Source organism: Moschus berezovskii, chromosome 19, assembly GCF_049115385.1.
Source record: "Moschus berezovskii isolate FMDL1 chromosome 19, NW_MosBer_1.0, whole genome shotgun sequence".
NCBI classification, from domain to species: domain Eukaryota; kingdom Metazoa; phylum Chordata; class Mammalia; order Artiodactyla; family Moschidae; genus Moschus; species Moschus berezovskii.
Window position 1 is genome coordinate 75,067,988 of NC_142478.1, and position 15,746 is coordinate 75,083,733.

The 15,746-nt window shown below is 65.9% G+C and overlaps 1 protein-coding gene across 4 annotated transcripts; it reads left to right on the top strand.

Moving 5' to 3' along the window:
- The first annotated feature begins 4,635 nt into the window (after positions 1-4,635).
- Positions 4,636-15,585, top strand: AIFM3 (AIF family member 3). 4 transcript variants are annotated; one of them, XR_016035384.1, is made up of 19 exons: positions 4,636-4,800; positions 8,013-8,226; positions 8,381-8,490; positions 8,640-8,749; positions 8,840-8,884; positions 9,121-9,217; positions 9,298-9,410; positions 9,711-9,797; positions 10,131-10,222; positions 10,326-10,456; positions 10,536-10,651; positions 10,759-10,830; positions 10,919-10,982; positions 11,418-11,494; positions 11,594-12,045; positions 13,232-13,330; positions 13,701-13,776; positions 14,242-14,346; positions 15,211-15,585. XR_016035384.1 is itself a non-coding variant. In XM_088828390.1 (19 exons), the coding sequence occupies exons 1-19, from the start codon at positions 4,770-4,772 to the stop codon at positions 15,248-15,250; spliced, it is 1,797 nt and encodes a 598-aa protein (XP_088684516.1). In that variant the 5' UTR covers positions 4,636-4,769; the 3' UTR covers positions 15,251-15,585. The 4 variants fall into 4 exon arrangements, 3 of the variants coding, with proteins under 3 accessions (XP_088684516.1, XP_088684517.1, XP_088684515.1); XM_088828390.1 differs by having other exon boundaries at positions 11,594-11,711; XM_088828391.1 differs by lacking the exons at positions 11,418-11,494; positions 11,594-12,045.
- The last annotated feature ends 161 nt before the right edge of the window (positions 15,586-15,746 follow it).

Below are 15,746 nucleotides of genomic sequence, written 5' to 3' on the forward strand. Positions count from 1 at the left end.
TGAAACTCCAGTCCTGTGGCCACCTGATGCGAAGAGCTGACTCATTGGAAAAGATCCTGATGCTGGGAAAGACTGAAGGCAGGAGGAGAAGGGGACAACCGAGGATGAGATGGTTGGATGGCATCACTGACTCAATGGACACGAGTTTGAGTGAACTCTGGGAGTTGGTGATGGACAGGGAGGCCTGGCGGGTCTCTCTACCCCTGCAGTCCATGGGGTCACAAAGAGTTGGACACGACTGAGCGACTGAACTGAACTGAAGCAACTTGTACTAGTCCATCTGAATGTCTCAGGTGTGGAAGTTGTTGCCAGTGTTCTTGTTGTTTTGTTTGTTGGAGGCTGTTTTTTTTTTTCTATTTTGAAATTAATTTACAAATAGAAAACATCTTGGAAGACAAAAATGAAAAACAACATAAAATTCCATGGGGACTGGAATCAGAACTGGTTCCAGCAACTTGGGGAGCGCTGAGGCTGGGGTGGGAGCTGGCTCCAGCGGGGTGGGGGAGCCCCGAGGACCCTGGGGGCTCTGGGACACGGGCTGTGTGGACCGACCGGCAATGTGGGTAGGGAGGCCGGGCTGCAGTGACCCGCTTGTCCCTCACACAGCTGGCCACAGCTCGGATGTTGGCTGTGCTGTAACAGCCCCCTCCCCACTTTACCGGGGGGCCAGGTAGGCACATGGAGGTCTCCCCATTTGGAAATCCACCTTAGGCCCCCGGCAAGAACCGAAGACCCAGGGAAGGCGCCACGGGCCTCGGGCCGGCCTCCAGGGGGTGCTGTGCCCTCACTTCACAGCTCCCCCTCACCCGCAGCTCGCCACGGCCTCTGAGCTGTCCGCTGGGTAGCCCTCCCTCGCTTCTGGGGCCTCGTCGGGTGCCGTCCAGGCCACCGGGACGGATCTCCTCCTGGGGCAAGGTGAGGACCTCGGGCGGCCCGAGGACCCCCAGGTCCACACGTATCACCTCTGAGCCGGGGCCCTCGCAGCGGCTGCCCGCCAGCCTTCCATTTGCGCTCTGCTCCACGAGGGTGCCGTCGCCGCTGCCCCACGCCAGGGCACCCCCCCACCCTGTCCTCAACCTCCTCGCAGCCCCCAGACCCACCCTGAGCACCGCCGTGTCCCAGGCTGCACCTGTCTGCTGTCCTGGAGGAGCCCCGTGGGCGGGCACTGCAGGCACCCCCAGATTCCTGGGGGACCCGGGGCACAAAGGGCTCACTGACTCAAAGAACTCACAGGCCAGGACAGGAGCCCTGCACTGCAGACGCCCCCATTCCCCTGCTCCGCGTTGTCAGCCTGGCCAGGACCCACCCCTCACCAGCAGCGTGGCTCTGGGGGGCCCCCAAGCCCCCTGAGCCTCGGGTCTCACATCTGTAACACGGAGACGACACAGAACCTCCCTGCTCTGGCTGCCGTGAAGAGCAAAGAACGGCCACGAAGCCACAGCCACTGTTCTCCCAGGGCGCAGTGTCTTCCTGGCTTGGGGGGGTGGGGGGCGCAGGGACAGGTCTGCAAGGTCAGCAAGGGGTGCAGTCGGGGCAGGCTGGATGGAGGCCCAGGGCACCCCACCAAGCAGCACCATCTGCCCATGTCGGGGCCCCTCCTGTGGCAGGAGCAGGGAGGGGTGGACCGAGGTGACCCCTGCCCCCTGCAGCCTCCGGCCCCACGCCCGCCTGCAGAAGTGACCCTCGCAGGTCCTGCCCCTGCCCTCAGGTGCCTCCCCAAGCTCCCCCGTCTGTAAGACGTGGGGAGATATGCCTGTCCCCCGGGTGTTTGCCTGCAACAAAGAGGGACCGCCTCGAAGACTGGTCAGCCTGGCACCCCTGCCGGCGGGGAGGGAGGCCCAGAAACGGGGGAGATGGTGCATAAAAGGACTCAACGCCAGCCAGCCCGGGAGACGCCGGTCGGAGGCCCACGGGGCCGAGTGAACGGTTCGTTGAGTGCCAGCCCCACCCAAGCACAGCACAGGCTAGAAGTTCAGCACTGGGAAACTCTGGGAGGGCCCCGGAGCAGGAACAGCACCTCCAGGCTAGGGGAGAGAGGCTGCCCAGGGAGGGCTTCCTGGAGGAGGGGACACGACACGCAGTCAGGGTGCACCACAATTTACAGGGACCTGGGCAGTTCTCCACATGCAACGACAGTTGGGAAAGAGACACTACCCTAAAATACAAAGTGGAAGGCGTTGTGTGTGTGGCAGGGGAGGGACCGAGCTGAACCCCAAAGCCATCGAGAAGCCGGGGTCAGTTGGACTCGCTTTGGGAGCTTTCTGCGGGAGGTTCCACTGCCCCCACGCTGCCAGCAGCCCCTGGTTCCAAGACAGGAAAGAAAGGAGAGGAAAAAGGACCGGCCTGCCGCCAGCCTGGAGCCCCACGGGGGTCGCCAGGGTGCCAGGGCCCCAGACCCCGCCGGCGCCCGGGGCCGAGGCCCCGCGGCCTGCCCGGGCCGCCCCACTTCCGCGGCGCGGGCCGGCGCTGGCTCCCGGCTCCGGCCGCAGTGTCGCCGCAGCGCCGGCCCCGCCCCGCCCGCCCGCGGCCCGGGAGGCGCCAGAGCGCAGGTGAGCCCGCGGGGCAGGGGGCGGCGCGGCGGAGGGGCGGCGGCGCGGGGCGCCCCTCTCTCCTCGGCCTCCGCTCCCCTGACTCCCGCCCGCTCGCGGCCGCGGGGGCCCCTCCGTGCGCTGATCCCCTTCCTGGGCCGGTGGGGGTCCCGGAGGGAGGCTGGAAAGGGCCTCCCAGAGGGGCGGGCTGCACGTGCGGGGGAGATGCGGCCACAGCGCCCTCCACCTCGGGGGCCGGTGGCGGCGGAGCTCAGACGCTGCCCCAGAGAACGAAGCCAGCTGCTGGGGGTGCCCCTCGGGGTGGGTATGGGAAGGGCTCAGGGGACCCTCCAGTGAAGATCGGACTGGAGGAATGGGGAGCGGGGGCCCTGGGCTGTTCAGGGGACACTCGCGGGTCCCAGAGGGCTAAGGGACTGTAACAACTGTTTGCAGTTTGGGCAGTTTGTGGACAGGGACGGTAGTCTGCCAAGTCTCGGGGTGCCCTCTTGTGTCCTGCCAAGGGCCTTTGCTTGGTGGGGGTGTCTGGACCCATGGGGGCGGGGGGTCTCCATGCCACCCTGGCACATAGTAGCTCTGGGGAGGTTTCCATCCCCAGCAAATCTCTCTCCAGGCCCAAGACCTGGGCACCTGGGAAGGAGGGACAGGCTCGACAGGCGCCTGCAGGCAGGTTGAGATCACCCCTTTTCTGGGGTGTCGGTGGCCCAGCAGCGAGGCCGTAGGTCAGGCAGGAGGGCGGTGGGCAGGCCTGAGCCAGGGCCTGGGGAGGAGCACCCGTGAGCCCAGGGAGGGGCAGGCGGGGCGGGTGGAGGCCCCGTCTCACCGACCTGCCTTGGCGGTGAGCGGGGGAAAGAGCAAGGCTGTGCCCGGGTGACCTTCAGGTGCCACCTCCCCTGCGGTGGCCGGCCAGGGCGGTGAGATGGGTGCCAGGCAGTAGACGGTCCCCACCAGACTCCCTGCAGTTCCCGGGCCCCATGCTCTCAGGCGCCCTCTGGGGCCCTTGCTGGGATCTGAACCAGACCAGGTGGACCTCAGCTGCTTAAGCTCCAGGAAGAATTTTGGGGGAGATAAGTGTGGGGAGACCAGTGTAGACGATGCAGCCACAGCTCCGTCCTGGGCCCTCCGAGTCCAGCATGTAAGCTGCATGCTCCAGGCAGCCCCCCTGTGGTCCTGGGAGCTCCTTGGCCGCGGGGGTCTCTTGGAGGATGGGGTGACCCCTCCTCAGCCCCGCGGCTTGCAGGGCGGTACAGGGCCTTCCTGGGTCCCTGTCTGTCTGGAAGTCACTAGGTGGGAGGCCACCTGGATGCCCCTACCTGCTGCTTGACCCTGGCACACCCCTGGCCCCCTCCCGTGTCTCCATTTGCTTTTGGGCAGAACCCCAACATCAGAGGCTTTGGAGAAGAGCGGGGGAGGGGGGCGGAAGTGGGGCGGTGTGCCTGGCCTCTGTTTCCCCCACCCCGTTGGGCCTGGGCGGGCAGCCCACTTCTGTTCACATGGAGCTGGGTTTCCCTGGGGACCAGTGGCCTGCCCCCGGCCCCGCCCCCGGCCCTCCTGGCCTCGACGCGCTGGGGGAGGGGTGGACGCTGGGCCGCCTCCTGGACCCCTGCCCCTGGCCCTGCCTTCCCGGACGGGCGGCCTCAGTCCACTCTGGCGCTGGGACGGGAGGCAGCAGCTGCCCTTGGAGGAGGTGGGTACCAGGGCTGCCCGCCGAGGTCGGGGCAGGGCCAGGGAGCGCTAAATGCGCCCCCCCAGGAGGAGGAGCTCTGATCGGTCAAGGCAACCCGGGTCTGACCCCAGGCACGGTGTTCGCCCTGGAGAATGGAGGGCCCCAGGGCTCCCGGGCAGTAGCACTCTGAGGGCTGCAGAAATCGGGGGTGTGGGGAGGTTCCTGGGCCCAAGGTGGGGCAGGCCAGAGGGGAGGGGAGTGAGGGTACTGAGCATGGGGGGCCGGGAGGGAGGTGTGGTCCATGACGCCTCAGGGGCCCAGCCCCATCTCGGCCCCTTTCCGAAGCCCCCCGGCTCCCTCTCTCTGTCTCTACCCACAGCCTCATCCAAGCCTTGGTCCCGAAGCTGCCCTTCTCCCCGCAGGTCCTGGAGGCAGCTCCCGCTGGGATGGCAGTGCCAGCATCTCTGAGAGCCGCAGGGGTCCCAACCCCCCAGGGGGCACCCTAGGCCTCCCACGGCCGCCACTCAGCACGCCCTCCTGCCCACAGGCCCTGCGCCATGGGCGGCTGCTTCTCCAAGCCCAAGCCAGGTACCTCTTCCCTTCTTGCCTCCCTCCGTCCCTCCCCCACTGGCTCCGAAGTAGGTCAGAGCCGGAGGCCGCCGAATGCTAACGCTGCGGGCAGGGGGGGGCGGCTGGAGCCCTCTTTATCTGGGGCTCAGGGTGCTGGAGGTGGGAACAATGGCAGTGCCTTTCTCGGAGAGGGGAGGGGAGGCTTCCTCCTGCTGCTGGGGGCGGGTCCGGGGGGTGTCTGTCCCCCTCAGGGATGAGGAAGGGGGCTCTGGGGAGACCCCGGGCACCGTGTGACCCAGGGCATGCGAGCAACCTCTCTGAGCCTCACCCACCCCCCCAAAATAATAAGCCTGAGCTCTCAAGACCACTCAGAGGTGGGGCGGACAGGTCCAGCCCTGCCATCTCTTCTGACCGCTGTGTGACCTTGGGCTGCCTCCTCGGCCTCTCTGGACACACTCCCCATTGGTGGAGGACATCCCCACCCTGCCTGGCTTGCCCAGCTGCCCTTACCTGACAGCCAGCGGCTCCACGACCTGGAAGCCTGCGAGCCTTTTCTCCTCTCCCTGGGCCTGAGGAGGAACCTGGGGGCAAGGGGGTGCCAGGCCAAGCAGAGGGCCCCCTGCACCTGGCCCCCTGCTCCCGAGCTGTGGAAACCCAGCCCTTGGGCGAAAGACGTAACTGTCTTGACCTCGACTCCTACCCGTCGGCAGTGGACCCTAGGGTGCTGGCTGGCCCTGTAGCAGGCTCCTGTAGGGCTGCTGGGCTGGCTGGACGCCTTGGCGCAGGGGGCCTCCTGCCGCTCTCACAGCCCAGACCCAGGACCCCCAGGACAGGGATGGGTCTCTCTTATCGCACCAGGGGCAGTGCTCTTAAGCTCAAATCCGGTGCCTGCTCCGGGCAGGTGACGTCACCTCTCTGAACCTCTGTGTTCTCACCGTGAAATGGGCCTAGTAACTGTGCCCCCGCACGGGCTGGTGCGCTTGGCACAGGGCCTGGCACCCAGAGGCCCTCCCTGTGGGCTGTGGCAGGGGGGCAGGAACTCAGGCCCCTGGGGCCCACTCGGGGCAGGTCTGGGGTTGAGGCTCGGGAGTTTCAGTGCATGGGAGTGAGAGCCTTCCAGCCAGGAGAGTTCTCTGGGGGCCCCCAACCCACAGGGGGACCAGAAGGAGTACAAGAGGCTCGGGTGAAGTGCTCCCTTTCCATCTCCAGGGCCCCTGTGGCTCAGTGCACGTCACAACACACCCCGGGCCCCGGGGGCCCCGTGTTTCTCGGGAAGTGCTCCAAGCCGGTCCTTTCTAAGCTCAGAGCTTGGGAGGAAGTGCAGGTCTCTCGGCGTCTGGTCACCTGCCTTTGTCACTGCTCTTGTTACACGGTCTTCACCGCTTTGCCTGGGCTTTCTCTAGCTGCAGCCAGCAGGGTCCGCCCTTCGTTGCGGTGTGTGGGCTTCTCATCGTGGTGGTTTCTCATTGCAGAGCACAGGCTCAAGGCAGAAGGGCTTCAATAGTCTGGGTACACAGGCTCGGAAGCTGTGGTGCACGGCTTAGTCGCTCCGCTGTATGTGGAATCTTCCCGGACCAGGGATCAAACCCAAGATCCCCTGCATTGGTGGGCAGATTCTTATCCACTGTGCAGCCAGGGAAGTCCCTGGTCAGCTTCCTTTGATTAGGGCACTATTGCTACTGAAGGCTTTCCTTCTTTGCTGTGGCCACCAGGAGGCTCAGAGATGAGCAATAAAACACTGCTAACCAGCTTCACCTATTGGCCATCTGCTCTAAGTTGCATGTATTATTTCCTTCAGCCGCACTGCCCCCAAGGAGGCGAGCTCTGTTCTTTCCATTTTACAATGAAGGCATCCGCTGAAAGGGGCTGAGGGTCCCCCACGGCTCCTGCCTTAACGCCTTCCCCTTAGACTGCATCATCGAGCACCTTGGGTCTTCTGTTGGAGGATGAAGGATGAAAACAACTGGGCTTGGCTGTCCTCTGGGCCTCTGCCAGGCTGCTCCTGTGAGCTCTGGTCTCTGCAGCTCGCGTAACTGGTGTCAGCTGAGTCCAGAGTATTTTTCTTTTTAATTCTTCTGAAAACATTCTATCGCCATTATAGCGAGTATGGAAAATGAAGGCAAAAACCCAGCCCACCCAGAGGCACCCACCTGACACAACAGCTTCAGTGCAATGTGTGGGTGGGCCCTTCCTCCCCCCTGGAATCAGGGAACCACGTTCAGCCCTTGGGTGGGGTGCATGTGGAGTGCTGGGATGGAGGGATGAGGGGCTGGGCCAGGCTGGGGGGTTAGGGCAGCATGGGGGGCCGCCAGTGGAGGCAACCCCTGGGCTGTGTAGGAGGATGGGCAGGGCTGAGCTGTGCTAGGAACGGACAAGGGCCCAGGCCAAGGGGACCGCCGCTTGGGCTAAGGCCCCGAGAAGCCACCTGGGCTCTTTGTTTCTGGAGGTCAGGTCTGGGGGGAGGGGCCTGGGGGCTCAGGGGCCCAGGGTTGGAGGGGGTGGGGCGCCCACGCTGTGCCAAGGGCTCAGCGCCCTGTGCTCAGCCCCGCTTCCTGCAGCCGCGGGCCAGGAGGCCGGATTATCACTGCTGAAAATTCTGTTTATTGTTCCCTTCTAATTAGAAAAATACCTGAGGCTCGTGGTAGGGAATTTGGAAAATGCGGAGAAGTATAAACTGATAATCGCACTAAGTGCCCCCCAGTTGGCCCCATGGGAGGGGCTACGCCTGTGCCCTCCGCACACACTTGCCGGGTGGGGTCCACCCCCAAGACCCCCTGCACCTAGCGCCTGGGATGAAGGGTTCTCCAGCTGGCCAGCGCAGCTATCTCCAGTTGAAACTATGTGGCATATACACGTTTTCGTTTAATTTTGAAAAAATTTCAAAGCTCTGCAGACCTCAGTTACCCAGATTCACCCAGGGACCGTGACCAGGGCTGTGTCCCGCGTGTCTCAGGCCGCCCCCGTCCTCCGTGGTGGCCGCGCCCTCGGGGTCAGCAGGGTTCCAGCCCCAAATTCTCAGCTGCATGTGGGTTCCTGGAGAAGGGGCCCTCCCGGGGCGAATGCGCACTGCTGGTGCCCCGGGCTCATTTTGTTAGTGAGGGAAAAAGCGCACGAGACATCACTTCGAGCTTGCCCAGGGCGCCCCCAGCACCTCTGTTCTGCCTCCCACTGGAGGGGTGGGTGAGGGATGGGCCGGGCTGGAGGCTCACCCCCACCCCGCCCGCCTGCAGTGGAGCTCAAGATTGAGGTGGTGCTGCCTGAGAAGGACCGGGGCAAGGAGGAGCTGTCTGCTGGCGGCAAGGGCAGCCCCCGGGCCTACCAGGGCAATGGCGCCGCCCGACACTTCCACGCAGAGGAGCGCCTGCCCGCCCCCCACCCCTACCCCGGTGCCCAGGACTGTGTGGAGGCCGCTGTCTGCCACATCAAGGACCTGGAGAACGGCCAGTGGGTGCTGGGCCTGGGAGGACGTGGGAGGCGGGGGTGGGCACACGGCCTGGAAGGGACCCACGACCAGCTCCACATCCAGCCTCCGAGGCTGCCACTTGTCTGGGGCTGGGGCCTGCTCCCTGGCCTCTGAGGGCAGCCCCCCTACCCCCAGGATGCGGGAGGTGGAGCTGGGCTGGGGGAAGGTGTTGCTGGTGAAGGACAATGGAGAGTTCCACGCCCTGGGCCACAAGTGTCCGCACTACGGCGCGCCCCTGGTGAAAGGTGAGGTGTGGGTGCCCGCAGGGGTGGGGCGGACCAACACCAGGCCCCGGGGCCCCATGTGTTGGCGGGGGGCTCTGGGGCCGTGGGGATGGGACTGTGGTGCCCTTGGAGCGGGGCCCCTGCTGGTGGCCCAGCCCTGCCCCCTCCAGGAGTGCTGTCCCGTGGCCGAGTCCGTTGCCCCTGGCACGGCGCCTGCTTCAACGTCAGCACCGGGGACCTGGAGGACTTCCCGGGCCTGGACAGTCTGCACAAGTTCCAGGTGGGGCCAGGCGTGCAGTGGGGTGAGCTCTGGGGGGTTCAGGGGCCGGAGCACCCCAAAGCCCGGGCCTGAGTTCCACAGCCCTTGCAGGTGAAGATCGAGAAGGAGAAGGTGTACGTCCGGGCCAGCAAGCAGGTGAGGGCGGGGGACTGGGTGACTCAGGCAGAGGGAGAGGCAGCGGGGAGGGCCTCTGGGTCCCTGGGGTGGGAGGGCGCCTGGCCAGCTGGCCCAGTAAAAGGAAAGCAGGCAAAGGGCTTCCCCGGTGGGGAAGAGGCACCACCGGGGCAGGAGAGCCTGGCCCGCTGGGTGGGCACGGGGGGATGGCGGCGACCTCCGCTCCCAGCTGCCCCCAGCTTGCCGGCGGCCCCCAGGCCTTGCAGCTGCAGCGAAGGACCAAGGTGATGGCCACCTGCATCTCACCAAGCGCCGGCCACAGCGGCAGCACCAACGTGCTGATCGTGGGCGCAGGTTGGTGGTGGGTCCTCGGGGGCAGGGTGGGTTGGGGAGGGGGCTCCTGACACCCGTCCCCCGCCGTCCCCTCCGCTCAGGGGCAGCCGGCCTGGTGTGCGCGGAGACGCTGCGGCAGGAGGGCTTCTCAGACCGGATCGTGCTGTGCACGCTGGACCGCCACCTTCCCTACGACCGGCCCAAGCTCAGCAAGGTGGGCGGGGCGCGAATGGGGTGGGCGGGGCGTGAGAGGCGCTGGGCGGGGCCAGACCCTCGCCCCTCTGCCCCCCGCCCCCCACCCCCGGGACCGTGCTGGTCGCCGCCCGGGGGTCGGGGCGGCTGCCCTCTCTGCTCGTGCCAGTCGCGTCTATGGTACCCAGGAGGTCTGGTCGGGGGAGATCCGCCCTGGAGCCTCTGTGTGGCCCAGGCTGCCCCGCACCCACGAGGCCCCGGTCCTCAGCTGCTAAGGGGACGGTGGCCGCCTGGCCCCGTCTCAAGCCGGCGTCCCCGGCAGTCGCTGGACGCACAGCCGGAGCAGCTGGCCCTGAGGCCCAAGGAGTTCTTCCGCGCCCACGGCATCGAGGTGCTCACCGAGGCCCAGGTGCGGACGAGGCGGGGGAGCAGGTTTGGGAGGGCTTCCTGGGCGCCGTGGAGGGCGGGCTTGAGGCCCCTGGAGGTGTGGGTGTGGTCCGCATCCCCCCGTCCAGGGGCCCAGGCACCCAGGGGTGCCCCAGGCCTGGGGGGGGTCATAGTACACACAGGGCCCCAGGGAGGGGCTTCGGCAGGGCTTTGAGGAGGAGGAGCGGCTGACGCGTGAGAGGGCGTGCCCGGTGCGGGAGGAAGGCGCAGCGGGTGGGGAGCTGCCCGGAGGGCCTGGCGGGCGCGGGGCGCGGTGGAGGACCCGGAGGCCGCGCTCTGCCCCGCGGGGTCCCAGGTGGCCACGGTGGACGTGAGAAACAAGAAGGCCGTGTTCAAGGACGGCTTCAAGCTGGAGTACAGCAAGCTGCTGCTGGCGCCCGGGAGCAGGTGGGCGGGGCCCCGCGCGCCGGGCGGGCGGGGCGGGGCCTGGGCCGGGCGGGGGCGGGGCCTGGGGCCGGGAGCCGCCCTCCCCAATGCCGGCCCGTCCCAGCCCCAGGACCCTGAGCTGCAAAGGCAAAGACGTGGAGAACGTGCTCACCATCCGGACGCCCGAGGACGCCAACCGCGCGGCGAGGCTGGCCCGGGGTCGCAGCGCCGTGGTCGTGGGGGCCGGCTTCCTGGGTGAGCAGCCGGGGGGCCCGGGGCAGCAATGGCAGGGGCGGTGCAGGGTGCCAGCCCGCTGCCCCCCGCCCCTCCCCAGGGATGGAGGTGGCCGCCTACCTGACCGAGAAGGCCCACTCGGTGTCCGTGGTGGAGCTGGAGGAGACACCCTTCAGGAGGTTCCTGGGGGAGCGCGTCGGCCGCGCCCTCATGAAGGTGAGCCCCCCTGGGGACCCACCGCGCCGGGCCCCCGCCTGCCCCGTCCCTCCCGTTCAGCTCTCACCCCTGCACCCCCTGCCCCATCCCACCCCACCGCCTGGCAGATGTTTGAGAACAACCGTGTCAAGTTCTACATGCAGACCGAGGTGTCAGAGCTGCGGGCCCAAGAGGGCAAGGTGGGCCCTCCTCCACTCCCCCCACCCAGGCCCTTCTGTCCCCTCTCCTGTGCCCCGGAGCTGCTCACCCGCCCGCCGCTCTCCGCAGCTGAAGGAAGTCGTGCTGAAGAGCAGCAAGGTGGTGCGGGCTGACGTCTGCGTGGTGGGCATTGGTGAGTGGGGGGCGGGCGGCGGCACGGAGCAGGGTCACCGCCTCTTGCTCGACGCTGACCTCGGGCCAGTCCCTTTCCCTCCCCCAGCCTGTCTGACCATACCCACCAGTCAGGGCTCTTGGGGAGTCGGTACTTGGCCTGGGCTGGCATGGGGCATGCTTCTAGTGACCCCTGCCCAGTAACTGCGCGGACACAGGTGAGGTTCTAGCTGGCCCCTGCTCCAGCTGAAGTGCCAGTTGGGGGAGGAGGTGGTACGGGCTGGGGCAATATGCAGATGCCCACCCCCACCAGGGGCTTCATGGAGAGCTTCTTGGAGGTGGTACCTGAGGCCCAATGGGAGGCACCAGGGTCTCTGGGGATCCACACAGAGGGGACGGGCTGTGAAGGCATGGGCTGGGCTGGACTGCCGTGGACACAGTGGCCCTGTCCTGCCAGGCGCGGTGCCTGCCACGGGCTTCCTAAGGCAGAGTGGCATCAGTCTGGACTCCCGAGGCTTCATCCCAGTCAACAAGGTGGGGCTGCTGGGGCAGGTGGGCAAGCTGCTGGTGGGGGTGGGAGAGGACCCACTTAGGGTGCCTGTCCCACCCATGAGCCCCGCACCCCCAACACAGATGATGCAGACTAGCATCCCCGGCGTGTTTGCAGCTGGCGACGCCGTCACCTTCCCTCTGGCCTGCAGGAACAACCGCAAAGTGAACGTCCCCCACTGGCAGATGGCTCACGCCCAGGGTACTGCCAGCCTGGAGGCAGCGGGGGTGGGGGCTGTCCCAGGCCCCGCCTCCCCCCAGGCCCGCCCCTCAGCTGCTGCCCCTGGGTCCTGCTCCCTGGGTCTGCCATTCTCGGCTCTGCGGTGGCCCGTCCAGCCAGCCTCATGCAGGCGATGGGGCCGGCTCGCTGCCACCTCCTTCTCTAGACCTATCCAGCGTCCTCTGGGCACCCGGTTCCGCCCACCACAGCATCCCAGCCCACTGTCCCTGCACCAGCCTCTCCTTTTGTGCTGTCCTCAGACATCATGTTCCTCAGAAGTCCTTGCCAACCCGTGCAGTCACCCGGGGTGGTGGGGGTTAGTAGAACCCAGTTCAACTCGCCACTGCATCCCTTTTGGGCCACCCGACAGACTCTGTGAACCTGGCTGCCGCCTGCAGGCCCCTGGGAGGTGGCCATCTAGGCCTGGAAACCTGCCTCCCCCTCCCCTTGGGCAGTCACTGCACACGCCTGGTCCGGGCCCCTCAGTTGCAGGTACAGCCAGTTAGCTTCTCAGAGGCCGGATAGCCAGATGCCCTGCACCCTCTTCTGTCCCTTCACCCTCACATCATCTGAGCCTGAAGCCCCTCTCCTGGTGCCAGCCTCTGTTCCGGTCCAAGGTCTGCGGTTGGTACTATGTTTGAAGGAACACAGACTGCTCATATCAGTTCAGTTCAGTCGCTCAGTCATGTCCGACTCTTTGCGACCCCACGGACTGCAGCACACCAGGCCTCCCTGTCCATCACTAACTCCTGCAGCTTGCTCAAACTCATGTCCATCGAGTCGGTGATGCCATTCAACCATCTCATCTTCTGTCGTTCCCTTCTCCTCCCACCTTCAATCTTTCCCAGCATCAGGGTCTTTTCAAATGAATCAGTTCTTCCCACCTGGTGGCCAAAGTATTGGAGCTTCAGCTTTAACATCAGTCCTTCCCATGAATATTCAGGACTGATTTCTTTCAGGATGGACTGGGTGGATCTCCTTGCAGTCCAAGGGACTCTCAAGAGTCTTCTCCAACACCACAGTTCAAAAGTGTCAAGCTTTTGAACTGGTCATATAATTCACGTTTAACCAGGAGGGTCCAGGGGACGGTCACAGATATCCAACTGCAGGGGTCCGACGGGTCCTCGATCAAACAGGGGAGCCACACCCCCTTTCTGTCTTGGGCCCTGAATCAGCCTGTCTTTCTTGCTTCCCTGGACATTGGTGCCCCATTGTCCCGCCTCCCTCCTCAGACCTGACCTGTCCGGTGAGGTGTCTGAGTGACACCTGATGTGGTGGCCCCGGGAAGAGGGTCCCTTCCGGACCCAGTCCAGGCACTGGACGTCAGTGGCCAGCTTTGGGTCCCGCGTGACCTGTGCACCCATCATTGGCAAGCAGGGGTGGGCACTCCCCGTCCCTGCCCCACATATCAGGGGTCCCCAAAGAGCAGTGGGAGAGGGGGTCAGGCAATAGAGGGGTGGCAAGGGCTCGTGGCGGAGCGCTCACGACGCCGGGACCCACAGGGCGCGTGGCGGCCCAGAACATGCTGGCGCAGGAGGCAGAGATCAGCACGGTGCCCTACCTGTGGACAGCCATGTTCGGCAAGAGCCTGCGCTACGCAGGTACCAAGGGGCCTGGCCGCGGGCGGGGCCCAGGTGTGGCGGAGTGCGGGGCCGGGGCTAGGAGCTTACCGGGACCGGGCTAGGAGTATCCTGGGGCGGGGCTAGGAGCATCCCGGGGCCCGGGCCAGGAGCATCGGGGGGCGGTGCTAGGAACATCTCGAGGAGGGGTTAGGAGCATCCTGGGATCGGGGCTGGAAGCACCCCGGGGCGGGGCCAGGAGCATCGGGGGGCGGGACCACGGAGGCTGCAGGTGGAAGCCAGGAGCTCGCTGGCGGCGGGACCAGGACCCCTTACAGGTCCCCGGGGGCATCATGGGAAGGGCGCTGCACGCGGACCTGGTGAAACCACGTCCCCTCTGCCCGTCCCGCAGGTTACGGAGAAGGCTTCGACGACGTCATCATTCAGGGGGATCTGGACGAGCTCAAGTTCGTGGCTTTTTACACCAAGTGAGAGCCGCGGGGGTGAGAGGCGGGGGGCACTTGGCCAGGAGAAGCGCTGCTCCGGAGGAGCCGGCTTTGCCGGGCGGTGGGCCGAGGGGCAGGGGGGTACAGCTAGGCGGGGGGCCGGCCAGGAGAGGGGCACAGAGGTGGGGCACAGCCGCCCCACGGGAGGCGGACACTTCATCTCAGGTCAGCTCTTGAGCTGGGGGTTCACCTCCTACTTTTACACCGAGGACAGTGACACAGGTAGAGTGCGGGGTCCCAGGACAGGTCACGGCCTTGAACCCCACTGTGCAGGAGCCTCATGGGGTACCGCGGGACCAGAAGCTGTGCAGGGCCAAGGGGGTGCCAGGTGGTCAGAGCATTCCCTTGGTCCTGAGTGGGAGCCTCCCTGGGCCCCAGCTGCATCCGGGTCTCCAAGGACAGGGGCTGCTGCTGGCAGTCCTCAGGCATGGCCACCTCTTCCTGCAGGGGCGACGAGGTGATCTCCGTGGCCAGCATGAACTACGACCCCATTGTGTCTAAGGTGGCTGAGGTTCTGGCCTCTGGCCGCACCATCCGAAAGCGGGAGGTGGAGTGAGTGTGGGTGCTGGAGGCCCTGGGGAGGGGGCAGACGTCCCAGAGGCCTTGGTTCAAGCTACCCACGGCAGTGAGCTGCCCCCAGAGCCTCCTGGGGCTCTCCCCATCCCCCCATCAACCAGCTTGAAGCTCCCAGGGCTACAGTGTCACATGGGACAAGGGTTGTGGTTTGGGAGCAGGCTGCTTATTTGTGCTCTTGTGGGTACAAGGGAAGGAGGCTGTGTCCAGGGCGGGGCCAGTGCTGCAGGGAAGGGTCAAGACCCACTGCCCGGGCAGGCACGGGGCCCGAGACACCCCACTGCCCAGAACACAGCCCTGGAAAAACATGTTTTGCATTGCTCCTGGGGACGTCCTGACATAGTCCTGGGGTGGTTGCTCGGGATCTGAGGGACACCGGGCAGCAGCCATTACTGCTGTAGCCTCATCCCAGCACGGCGCCACTGGGACTCACCCTGTGGGCTCGGCCGACCTGCAGCGACCCCCACACCCCACGCCCACCCCGCTGCCCAGGGCCGAGGAAAGCCTGGCGGCCACAGGATAGGGAGCTCACACTGGAAACGGGGAAGCAAGGGAGGGGCAGGAATGACATGCGTCTCCCTGGCCTTCTCTGTCTCTCCCTCTTGCCTTCGAGAAGGCTGTTTGTGCTGCCCAGCAAGTACGTGCGTCCTCTTCTTCCTCTGAGCCTTTCCCACCTCAGCCCGGAGCCTGCACCTGGTGGTCTCCCCCTCTGCCCAAGGGCACTTCCCTGCCGGGCACCAGGGCCACGCACAGCTCCCTGTTGTCTTCAAGGGCCCGCTGCTTCTGGTGCCCAGGGGGAGCCTGCTGCCCTCTGCCCTCACGCCTCCTCCCTCTTTCCTACAGGACCGGTGACATGTCCTGGCTCACAGGGAAAGGCCCCTGAGTTTGCACACAACACAGGCTCGCTGGGGTGCCAGGGACAGAGGCCGAGCCCCCGGGGGCAAGTGCCAACCTCCAGTTCCCAGGACCCCCCGGGCAGACCCTGAGCGCCCTCAGTGCTTGCCTTCGGCTGCCTGGCTCACCTCCCCGCCCCCAGAGAGGCCTCGGTGGCCTCCAGGAAATGCTCATCACCCAAGGCCTCCAGTGCCGAGGACTTCTGGCAGTGGTGGGGGCGGGGCGGGCTTGCCTCTTCCGCTACTGGGACTGGTCCCCTGTGGGACCCTGCAACGTACTAGAGATTATCTTAACATTAAAACGCATACGTTTGCGGATCTGTGTGACTTCCACTATACCTTGGCAAACTCTCACAAGGCAGAAAGCAGATCACGGGGCACACAGGCACGAGCAGAGACCACCGAAGTGTCACACGGAGGAAGTTTGGTCTGGGAGCGCCCCAAGGAGGGAGCATCTGATTCTGCACCCCCCCGGGAATTAGGGAA